The 12,565-nt window shown below is 35.4% G+C and overlaps 1 protein-coding gene across 1 annotated transcript; it reads left to right on the plus strand.

Moving 5' to 3' along the window:
• Positions 1–384: 384 nt before the first annotated feature.
• Positions 385–5,666, plus strand: LOC103932436 (protein SEEDLING PLASTID DEVELOPMENT 1). The gene is made up of 9 exons (XM_048586910.1): positions 385–999; positions 1,493–1,707; positions 2,113–2,263; positions 2,786–2,977; positions 3,402–3,564; positions 3,646–3,887; positions 4,564–4,743; positions 4,825–4,947; positions 5,107–5,666. The coding sequence occupies exons 1-9, from the start codon at positions 562–564 to the stop codon at positions 5,413–5,415; spliced, it is 2,013 nt and encodes a 670-aa protein (XP_048442867.1). The 5' UTR covers positions 385–561; the 3' UTR covers positions 5,416–5,666.
• The last annotated feature ends 6,899 nt before the right edge of the window (positions 5,667–12,565 follow it).

Below are 12,565 nucleotides of genomic sequence, written 5' to 3' on the forward strand. Positions count from 1 at the left end.
GTGGTAACTTATCTGGCTCCAAATTAGAGCCCCTTCATGAAAACAATCTAATTTCAATCCATAAGTTCATAACATCAAGTGTTAGTTTTAATCAGTTTTTTCAATCATAAGCAGTTAGGAATTTACGAAAAAAAATTTTAATATCACCGAGTCAATTTTCTACATACACATAACATGATCAAGTCTATAAAAATATCGTCAATAACGTGAAATAATATATCTTAATCACGATGTTTCGTAGCAAAGCTTAGAATTTATACTTCCAAATTAATTAATTAATTATATATGGTGAATATTCCTATCTCCTTTTTGTTTGTTTCTTGGATGCACCCTCTATTGGTATCAACCAAAAACATGTTATATGCTTTGAAACGCAATCGATTGTGGCTGAGAATCTGCACACTCCCCCACGGATATCATATCAGAAAAAGAATAAAAACCCATAAAATTTAGCAAATCCAAACTTTCATAAGCCAAAAGTAAAATTGAAATAAAAAAGTTTGGATCACAAACCTTTTGGCTCATGCGTGGTAACTCTTCCCTCCAAAACAGACAAACCAGATGCTCAATACCTGCTTTCATCTGCTTTACCCACAACCTCTACTGACAACCCAAATCCAAATCCAAGCTTTTTCTTCCAAATTTCAATGCAAGACTCAATCTTTTCCCCATAAATCCCCATCAATCACATGTTTTCCTCACTTCCTCACCAGAATCCCATCTGGGTACCCAAGGTTTTTTCTGGGTGCTCTGTGTTCTTCGAGTTCATTGTGTTCTGCTTCGCTAGAGGGGGAAGATTTCGACGTGGAATTGGGCCGTCTTTTGGCACTTTTGCCTGAAGAAATGCGGCGGAGGGTCAGCGAGCACCCAGAGCTTCACCAGTTGATTGAAGTGGTTATGGACTTGGGTCGGAAGCCTTTGGCCCGGTTTCCATCTGGGGACTTTGTGCTGTCGGAGCTTCCGATCACGCTTCAGGATCTCGAACAAGCTACTTCTCAGGTGAAATGTTCGTGCCCGCTAACTGTTCGAGAAAATGACTTGGATTGATAAAAGTTTAATTTGTGATAAGAGATTTAGTGTGGATATTAATCATAGTTGTTGTACGTATCTCATGAGTTTTTGTTTCTGGGTCAGCTCGGCTATGAAAGACAAATGATTTTGCCTTTGTGTTTTCGTAGTCGAAAATTCTCATCCTCTTGTTGCATTGTGAAAGGAGGAGTCTGGTTTAAAGTAATTGGCTTCATTGTTATGGGGATTTTGAGTTAAGAGCTTTACGTACAGGGTTAAAGAAGAGTAAATTGTAGTGGTGCATTTTGTGCATGAATGAATTAGATACTGTAGATCACGTTTTTTACACTATCCTGTGGTCTTGAGTCTTTGTTTGAATACCTTGTACTTACAAAGTTAAGCGCTTTTTTCTAAAGCGTTTTTATGCTTTAAGTGATTATATAAGAGAATACCATGCTTGCCACTTACCAGCTGCATGTTGTAGGTTGGTGATTTTGCCGTTGACAATCGAGCAGGCATTAGTAGGACATTACACCGCATTAGTGCCATTAGGAATCGAAAGGGTGTCATTATTGGTCTAACTTGTCGTGTTGGGAGGGCAATATCAGGCAGTGCTGGTTTGCTGCGTGATTTGGTTCAAGATGGCGGTTCTTTGTTACTCATTGGGCCTCCAGGGGTAGGAAAAACAACAATTATCAGGTTAGTCTCTCTTGTTCTCTCTATATTTGAGTTAACATACCTTGTCATAATATCTGATTCAGTAATTTACTCAAGATATCGCAGATATTATGTTTTTTTAAGGAATTAGAATTTTCAAAATTATGCAATTTGAAATATCCCGGATGAACTGTGAAGCCCCACATTTACTGATAATCTATCTTAACAATTACAAAATGAACACTATAGATGCCTAGGAAAATTTTCAGCAGTAACTTGCTAATAAGTATAAAATAAAATTAAAAACTTAAATTTACTCTCTAGATGGGAGCTGCTTTCCAATTTTTCCACCAAACCAAATGCCCAATTTCTTAAATTTATTGTACAGTGATATATAGTTTCTGGAAACTTATATCATTCTGATTTCTGTGATACTCTTACTTGTAGGGAAATTGCTCGAATGCTTGCAAATGATTATAAGAAACGTGTGATGATTGTTGACACCTCCAATGAGATTGGTGGGGATGGTGATATACCCCATGGAGGAATAGGCAGCGCCCGACGAATGCAGGTCCCCTTCTCTGATATGCAACATAAGGTATGATTCAAGAATGTAAGATATGAGTTATTTGTTGAATAGTGTCACCATCCTGTTATTTGTATTGACAAGATGAGGGTGAAAATTTCACGATTAAGAGTTTTCACTGATTGACGCTAAATTCAATTCATAAAATGCATATAGATAGAATAAAAGACTTACAACTAGCTATTGATATAATGGTATTGGCCTTCACTTTGTCAGGCCAAGTTCAAATATCACCTCGCCTAGATAAAAAGGAAAACATAAGTATATTGTATGGTTGTAACCCTCTCCCTTCTCAATAAAATAAACACATATATAAATTATAATAAGGAGTGTAAAAGGACATAGTTCCTCTGTTTTGTGCTGTGCAGCCTTGGCTATTTAGTTTGCTAACATCTTAGCTAGTATCTCATTAAGTTTCTGTGATATTGATACTGTAGTGTCTCATCTAATTCTTCTAGATTCAGATAAGCTGTGTTCTTATGTTCTGTTTTCATCATTAAATGATCCGCATGCTTATTATCTATTTTTATTCAGGTCTTGATAGAGGCTGTTGAAAATCATATGCCACAAGTGATTGTAATTGATGAAATTGGCACTAAACTTGAAGCATTGGCTGCAAGCACAATTGCGCAACGTGGAATTCAGCTAGTTGCCACTGCTCATGGTGTAACTATTGAGAATTTAATAATGAACCCTTCATTAGAGATGCTTGTTGGAGGAATACAGGTGAGGTAGCCATGGTAAAAAGTGATATGGCAATTTGCTGGATATGGTACATTCAACAGCATTGGCATGGCAGCATGACCTCTTTTTTTTATTCGAGCGATATTATGGGAGGGGGGATTCGAACTCAGGACCTCAGGTGCTAGGGAAAATGCTCTTAACCAACTGAGCCGCAAGCCCCTTGCATTTTCTCCCTCATCTTTGATTTTTTATTCTTTTCACTTGATTGATAAGCTTGATATTTAAGCATTGTGCTAAAATAGTGATGGTAGTGTATGGATCTTTTTATGCTTTTACACGAATGGTTCTTTTCGATTTCTATTTAATTTACGAATGGTTCTTTTCGATTTCTATTTAATTTACTTCTGTTGAATGTATAGGTTTAAGTTAATTATTGTTCAATTACATTTTTGCAATCAATTTTTAGAGCGTGACACTGGGAGATGAAGAGGCCAACCGGAGGGGGGTTCAGAAGACAGTGCAAGAAAGGAAAGGCCCTGCAACATTTAGTTGTGCCGTGGAGATAATTTCAAAGGATGAATTGAGAGTTCATTGTAGCTTAGAAACAACAGTGGATGCTATTCTCTCAGGTACGCTTCTTTAGAAAAGTCAATTCTTTTTAATTCTCTTCCTTCTGTAAATTAATTCTGAATCATGGTCTATTGGTGAAGGTCGTTTCCCAAAATTTGAGGTTCGTAAAATGCACTCTTGGGGACCAGAAACTACTGAAAGGGAAAATTTTACTTACAGTTCCTTGGATGAAGAGGATGAAGAGGACGAAGATGTTTTTGAAGATGCTCTAGATACGGCCGATAAAGGATCTGGCCATATTGATTTCAACCCTGAGGTCTCTCAAAATATGCGAGAGGATTATTGGGCTGTAGGAAAGCAACTTCGCGTGTTTGTTTATGGGGTAAGACATCATTACCTTGAAGCAACCACTTAGAAACAGAAACTGGTATAGGACAAGGACAAATACTTGAAAAGTGAACCTTTTGAGAAATGATTGCCATCATATTTGTGTTTCTGAGTAATTAATCTTGAAAAATGAGAGAAAAGTCTATAAATCCTATAGGATAGTAACAGAAGAATTCAAATTCCAATCACGTGTCATATTTTTCATTTGTCTCACCACTGTTTCTTTTAGAAGAAATTACAAATTAAATAGGCGGGTAGCATTTGCTTGTCTCTTCTTTTGGATATACAGCGGAAGTTTTTTCGTACTTGTCAACTAACACTGTTAGGTTAATGACTCACAAATCACAGCATCAGAGTAGAAAAATTTAAAATTAATCTTTTAACTACTGACAGAGGCTAAGTGGTCAGTGAATCATTCAGTAGCCTCTTATTTAATGAGGTTCCCTATAAAGTTATAAACTATTCTTGCTATCTCATAGCTTTTCGCTCAATATATATATATATATATATATATATAAACTCTGGCCTGGTAATCAGGTTATCATGGTTGACTGAAATTGCAGCATTGTTCGGGCCAGTGAACGATAATTAACATAAATTAAAAGTAGCACGAGTGTGATTACTTGAGCAATTTTCAATTACAATACTTACAGTTTGAGCAGTTATTGTAGATCCTAGAAGCCAGCGTGATACAAGTGATTAAACAGTTGAAGATGGATGAAGCTGCTGTACAGTTAACAGATGATATTAGCCGGGCAGATGCGCTACTTGCCTTGCAATCGAAGCTTAAGAAGAATCCCCGGCTTCAAGCTGTTGCTAAGTCTTATGGAGCACCTGTTTATGTCACTAAGGTAATCAAAACTATACTTTATTTGTTTTATCATAACTCTTCATTGTTATGATTTTACCATTGATTTTTCTTTCTTTTCCAGTCAAACTCATTGGTGGAAATTAGAAAGGCAGTTAGAGCATTGACTAGTGATCATAAAGATGGTCTGAAGGATTACGGGTCAGTAGACAATGTGAAGTCATCTGAAATGATTGATGCTTTAGAGGTGAGCCCAAATCTGATAATAAGTTAACAGAGAGTATACGGAAAATGGTTGAGGGAATTTTGATTCTTCAGTAATCCACTGGAACGTAAGGTCTAATAAAGTCTAGTCCAATAACTTTGCGTGTTATACGGTTCCATAAAATTGTACTCCATCTTGCAGGAGGCAAGAATAGCCATTGAGCAGGTTGTAATTCCGAAAGGTGAACCTGTGGAACTTCTTCCGAGGCCATCCCACATTATGTCTGCTCAGATGGACCTTATTCGCAAGTACCAACTAGAAGCAGAAAGAATTGGTAAGGAGCCAGATGTGCGACTCCGCATCCTTCCATTTCATTCTACGACAATAGAAGAGAATCATACTAGCAAAAGAGTTGGTGCCGATGATGGATTTGATGACTTTCTTGATACCAACGGTAACACGAATGGTTCACTCCCCATTGTGGACAGATTGCCATTACTTCCTGAATAGCTTTTGGGGTGTTGTTAAAGCATTGCTAGCGTTTTACTGCTAAAATTCATGATGCCACCTGCGAGCTTGGGTGAGGGTGTCTGCAAATCTGTAATATTACATCGTATTACCATGTTCGTAAGAGAGAGAGATGATGATAACATTTAATCAGATTGTACCGATATCATGCTTACGTTTGAACTTTGAAGTGAAACAAATGTTGTATGATCTTGATTTCTGTCGAAGAAACATGTCATTACTTTGTTTTTTTACCAGTTTCTATTTTTCATATGATCCCTTATGAGGAAAAAGAATTCCTACCTACCTCAAGAGACCATTCTAATTATTTCCGCATACTCGCTTAGAAGTGCTTCTTAGAAAAGCTCCACAAAGGTAGGAAGCACTTTGATACTTGAAAGCATTTTTGTCCAAATACCTATAAGTGCTTTTGGAATTGTTAGAACATTAAGGAAGCACACAGAATATCATCTTAATTTCTTATAAATAGTTTCGATTACGATGAAATAACATAACGTTTTCACTTTATAGATTGTAGGCTTTAGCCAAAATAATCTTTAAGATTGACATAACTCCTCACTTTGGTCCTTGAGATTTAAATCAATAGAAGTAGTCCATGACATTATCCACCGTCAATCATTTTGGTAATTCTATGAACAATCTCCGTTAAATTGAAGAAACCACCAGTTCAAGTGGATTGGTTGATTTGACTAAAATACCCTCTATTTAATGTAGATTTTTCACGGAATGACCAAAATAATTGGGCTTTTTAGCCAAAATAGTCCGTGAGATTGGCATTACTATTCACTTTGGTCCATGAGATTTGAAATCGATAGAAATGGTCCCTGAGTTTGTCCAACATCAATCACTTTGGTCATTCCATGAAAAATCTCCATTAAATTAAGATGAAATAACAAAAATACCCTCACTTTTTGTCAAGTCATTTTGACTCATTGTTTATTAAAGGGTTTTTATCACCAATGGTCCTGAGATTGACCAAACACATCATTTTGGTCCCTCACTTTCAAAATCAATCAATGTCGTCCCTGACATTTACTACCACACATCAATTTGGTTTTTCCGTTTAGATTCCATCAATTATTATGTTAGTTTGTATGTGGAACCCACAAATCCAATAAAATTGTGACACATGGATTATACAAAGAATGGTTTTTATAAATAGTCCTCGACATTGATCAAACTCCTCATTTTGGTCCCTGAGTTTCAAAAATCAATAAATTTGGTCTCTGACTTTCACTACCGCACATCAATTTAGTCATTCCGTTAAAATTTCGTCAATATTTTTTGTTAGTGTGATAATATGGTCCCACTAATCCAATCATATGGCGTCACATGAATTAAATATAAAAAATAAAAAAAAACTATTTTTTTTAAGATTTAAAACTAAAAGTAAAATAAGAGATTAAAACCTAAAACTAAAAGGAAAAAAAAGACATCATCATCTTCATCTAGGTATGCTAAAAAAAAACAGGAAGGCACCATGACACCACTAAAGCTCTTGGCCTCCTTGAACTCACTCCTCATTCTCTCTAGTTGGTTATAATCCTATCAAATTTTAATTGAATTTGGATTCGATTTTATATTTTAGATTGAATTTTTTTTCCAATTGGGATTGTGGAATACGAGAGAAATGCCAGCACGGGATACTCGTCAGTTAGTTCTAAAAAAAAATAGTTTCTTATAGTTAATCCATTTGGCGTCATATGATTGGATTAGTAGGACTACATCAGCACACTTACAAAAAATATTGACGGAATTTTAATGGAAGGACTCAGTTGGTGTGAGATAGTGAAAGTCAGGGATCAAATTTATAGATTTTTGAAACCCAGGGACCAAAATGAGGAGTTTGATCAATGTCAATGACCATTTGCTACAAAAACCCTTCTTTTGTGTAATCCATGTGTCACCATTTTATTGAATTTGTCAGTCCCACATACAAACTAACATAATAATTGACGGAATCTAAATGGAATGACCAAATTGATGTGCGGTAGTGAATGTCAGGGACGACATTGATTGATTTTGAAAGTGAGAGACCAAAATGATGAGTATGGTCGATCTCAGTTTATTAAATCGAGGTTCATTGTTTATTAAATAGAGGGTATTTTTTCCATTTGGTCATTCCTTAACTTGCACAAAGTAACCAAAATGATTGATAGTGGACAAACTCAAGGACCATTTCTATCAATTTCAAATCTCATGGAACAAAGTAAGGAGTTATACTAATCTCATAAACCATTTTAGCTAAAAAGCCAAATGATTGGCAGTAAACAATTGCAAGAACTTCTTCGATCGATTTTAAATCTCAGTGACCCAAGTGAGGAGTTAATCAATATCAGGGACAATTTTAGTTAAAAAGCCTAAATTGTATAATGCGAATCGTTATTAACATTTTAAAATAGTTATCTTATGTTTTTTTTTTATATTCTTTATTTCACTCTATAAATATAAGTGCATAATGATGTTTTTGTCGTATGGATAACGATTCCCTATTTGAATATGAGATTCATTTTTCAATCCCCTTTGTAGTTGAAGGTAGTATTAAAAAAAGCAGCCGTCCACGACCACAACCATGCCCTTTCCAACAACCCATCTCTCTCTTTGTACAAAATATTCAAGCCAAAGATGATGCAGAAGAGTTTCTATCTTATTATTTGACCTCCAAACGTCTTATTGCTTGAAAGACTGCCAATAAATATAAAGACGAAAAAGTTTTGCAGTAGTGCGTACTTTTTTTCAATTCAAACAATATTAATATTCTAAGCTAGATGAAAGGGAAGATGAGAAACTTATCTATAAGAGAAATCCATCATTTAATGTAGGGGTGCATATATTCAAATTAGATAAATCTAAGGATGTAATGATAGCAAATAATCGAACCACTAAGGGGTGGCTCAGTGTATGGGGTGAATTCTAGGTCGATATTTCACATGACTTCTCTTATATTCGATCTTGATGCTGTGAATGACACAATCATGGTCTAGAAAAGGTTGAAATGATTCTGTAAATCTTCCCGGCTCCCGAAAAGATGGATTTGCGGTGAATTCACCACAGTTGATCCTTTTTAAAAAGAAATGATAGCATATAATATAAATGAAGAGCTTCAGCCAGTGCTAACTGCTAAGTAGTGACAAGATATAGAACAAAAAATTAATTAAACACTTAGATAGTTAACTACGAATATTAATAAGAAAAGAAATAGGACTCATCATGCTAATGATCTAATAAGCACTTGCACTCAAGGTTCTAAATGGTGCTAAGCGCTAATCGAACGTTGGGTAAGGGCCTAGCGCTTAGGCAGGGCCTATATAGCAGTTTTTTCCAATTTGAATGAAATTTATTATATACATCTTGCTAGCCCATTGTAGGCTTAGCCCCCCTCACCCCCTTAGTGTAAATAATATCGTTTGTTAAAAAAAAAAATACATATTGAGATACCTAAATTGTAAAATTGAATGACATATATATTAAAATTATTAGAACATAATGAAAACAAGCATACAATGAGTGTTCATCCAAGTATCCAACAAGTCTCCAATAAGTCTCTTACAACTGATTGAAAATATAAAATGCAAAATAAAAAAATATTTTTTGTCTAAATAAGAGTCGTGAAATAGGCAGTTGAGGGGTCTAGGAGAGTCCTAGGCAGTCTAGACACCCTTTCTTTATTTTCAAAGGACTGGAAATTAGGCGATGTCTAGCTGCTTAGCGTCTAGGCAGGGCCTAGGGGACTCTAGTCGGAGATTTTTAGAAGACTACTTGCTTTTACAAAAACCACCTTATGGCTAAAGAAAAGCAAGAGAGAAAAACCTTAGCTGTCGATCGATCCCTGCTTTTGACGTTGGGGTTGGCAAATCCTTTTTTTTTTCTTCTATCTTTTGATTCTCTCTAATTCATTCTGACGACAAAAAATTGAGAGATGTGTGAAAGATAAAAATCAATGTGTGGATAGCACTACTCTTTACAAAACTTTTCTAAAGTATAAGGGTAATGCTAGGGAGACCAAATTTCTAAACCAAATTTTGTAAACCAATTGATGTGGATGTTGATGATTGGATTATTATTTAAGTGTTGATTAATGTGCTTATTTACTATTAGTGACACATTATTTGGTTTGCAAATTTGGTCTTCCTATCATTATCCAAAGTCTAAAGCAAAGATTAGTAAAGACTACAAAATGGTGGATAGAATTTAAGCATGAGAATAGAGAAATTTTTCTAATTACACAGAATACCAACATAGCCACAAATTATTACACATATTTTTTAAAATTTTAATTAATATATTTTAAAAATTGGATATATGAACTAATCGATTATCCATGTTATAGCATGTGAAAAAGAACATCACGTGCCAATGTTCTACGTACACGCATAAATTTCTCAAAATTTCCCCCTTGGCCTTGATTAGTCGACAGTTTAGGGTTAGTTGATTCGTATATGTTCTTCGGATTTACAACTATTTTGGCCATAATTTAAGTTTAGTCATCATATATCCATAGCTTTCACTACACGAAAAGTAGTCAGCAGTAATGAAGCAACAGACACCGTTTTAATATCTGAGAGAACTTTTAGCACTTCATAATTATACTGACTCAAATTGTCACTTAACACCATTTCACTGGCCTTTACACGATTAGTAAAAGCAACGGGACAGGAAATTGTAAGTGCACCGTTGCTATATTGCCTTGGGAACACTTTTTCGTGCCTATTGAGACCAATAGACACGAACTTGCTTTCATGTCTTTAGGCCAGTTTTTGTTTAATGTTTGTCCTTGTCACCAATACTATCTACTCGACGAAAACGACAATCTTAAACGCCTGAACAATATTAATTAAGATGGTGATTATCTAGCTGCCTTGCAATATTAATTAAAATGAATCGAAGACAAAAACGAGGGAGAAGAACGTACATTAGCATGCAGGATAAAGATATGATTAAGCCATTTTTTAAATTTAATTACATATTTTGTGTAGGAACTTTTTGTCACCTTGCTCAAATTACATGATTTTATGATTCAGCAAACGCAAAGTGTTAAATTGCTCCTGTTTCTGCCTTCTGGTGCTGATATTGGAGGAGCAGAAAAGCAGCCAAAAAATAGGAGTAGCTGACGACAGTTAAAGACACTGGAGAGAAGCCGCTGCATAGTATACAGCGCTTAAAAAGGCATTTCAGTTTTCTAATTACTATCCGTACGAAAATTCCTAGTGCAAGACATTCGTTGACTCTCATCGATATTGTCGGTGATTTATATTGATAATATATAATACATCGGTATGTTTTGTTGGCAAAGCAATGTTACTGCATATAGTTAGGATAGTGCTATTTAGACTTTTTTTTTTACTTTATTAATTTTGGTACATTATCTTATTCAATTAATTCAATCCGACAATTGACTGAAGTAAAAATGTATTTGTAAATAGCGCCACTTATGATTAATGACATTTCGACTGGACTTTAATTGGGAAGTCAAGTAAAGGCTCTAAATAGTAATAAATCAAATAGTTCAATGCCTCGTCGGGAAAGTGCTAGGTTGGCAATTCCATTACTAGATAACTTCTACTTAAATGACCAAAATAAGCGTGCTGCATAAGACCAAAGAGCCCCAGGTAAATCATCATAATTGGCACATAGACAACTCCTTTTTTATCCTTGGTATCTTTTGCCTTTAAGCTTAAGTAAATTAACATGGTAGTCGATCGACAAGATTGCCAGATTTGTGGGGTATTATGTTTGTATGGGAAGCCGAAAAATAGACGAAGGAAAAAGTAGACGGGACACGATTATGCAAAGGATCTAAAATGCTTTGTGACCGCACTGTCCGGTAATGAAGCACTGGTAAGGCTTTTCAAGGGTGGGTGTGATACTCATATATAGGAATCAAATATTATGAGTTTAATTTCTATAACACTATTATTATCCTAGAGTGAGTTTAACATATTGGTACCACATTCATGAGTTTGATATATTGAACTCACGAGTCTAATATATTGAACTTATGAGTTCAATAAATTATTATCACACTCATTTTTTTTCCAACCCGCTGTATAAGTGTGATTCTTGTATGAGTTCAATATATTAGTATCACATTTTTTTCTGGCCTACTATGAAGGGCCTTATGGACAGTGATTTCTATACACCATTTTTTCTTGAATGATGACCAAACTCTTACAAATAAAAACCAGTAACCGAGTTTGACAGTAGGAAATGAAAGCCTTGTATCAATAGTATAAAAGATTTCTCGTCCACTTTGTTTAGTGTCAATTGGTTCGATTGACTAAACGCTCATAGCTTAAATGTGGAGCATGGTGTCACATCACATATATGTGAGTTTCGCTATAAAAAGAGATCGGAAGGTTATTGACAAATGCCGGTATGAATTGCGTTATTGTGTAGTTGGACACTATGTGTCAGATATCATCAAGTCAAATGGGAAATATGAACTGAAAATGAATGTGTGAATGCATGAAATTTCAAAGTCATTTGTATACATCCCATCATTACTGTCAGTTTTTGAAGGAATGGCTTCACAATAAAGAAATGGAATGTTCACAAACTGGCATGACGCATGACACTAAAGTATGCTTTATTAATTTCTTAAGGTAATTCCATTTGAGCACATTTGTTTTTTTTGGTCGACATGTTTGTGCACAATCGAAATGTAGGATTCTATATAAATATACGCCACCATACCCTAACGTGGAGTAAAACACCTACAAGCTGTGAGACCCCAACGTGATGATGGGTAGCCTCAAATTATTGTTCTACCTTCTGCTCATTTTGCTTTCATTGTCAAATTCTGATCAAGCTCGATTTCCAGTGCCATTGTCAGACAAGAGCAACCAACGAACTATGATGGAGAGTGCCAAACAAGTGTTGAAGGCTAGCAGTGAAAGACAAGTCGGAAAACCTTTCGTGTCCAAAAGGCTGAGTCCGGGAGGACCTGATCCGCGCCATCATTAGTCTATCCCGACATGTAAACATTCAAGCTGCTTTGGACTTTCACAAGAATGTCGAAATCCGCATGATGTAGGTTTCGCACTTTGTGTATGAGAATCCAACGCAATGTGTTAGGTGATACATGTTATCGTCTTTGTGATTCAAAGACTTAACAAGTGCAAATCTATATACA

The sequence above is a fragment of a genome, unplaced genomic scaffold, assembly GCF_019419815.1.
Source record: "Pyrus x bretschneideri cultivar Hongxiangsu unplaced genomic scaffold, Pyrus_bretschneideri_v1 Contig25, whole genome shotgun sequence".
Lineage (NCBI taxonomy): Eukaryota > Viridiplantae > Streptophyta > Magnoliopsida > Rosales > Rosaceae > Pyrus > Pyrus x bretschneideri.

What these genes read in the sequence shown, in the direction of transcription:
- LOC103932436 (XM_048586910.1), top strand. Translation starts at nt 562, where the DNA reads ATGCTCAATACCTGCTTTCATCTGCTTTACCCACAACCTCTACTGACA. An exon ending in AGTGGATGCTATTCTCTCAG is followed by an intron (nt 3,565 to 3,645) that starts GTACGCTTCTTT and finishes CTATTGGTGAAG; the next exon opens with GTCGTTTCCCAAAATTTGAG. An exon ending in TTCGCGTGTTTGTTTATGGG is followed by an intron (nt 3,888 to 4,563) that starts GTAAGACATCAT and finishes CAGTTATTGTAG; the next exon opens with ATCCTAGAAGCCAGCGTGAT.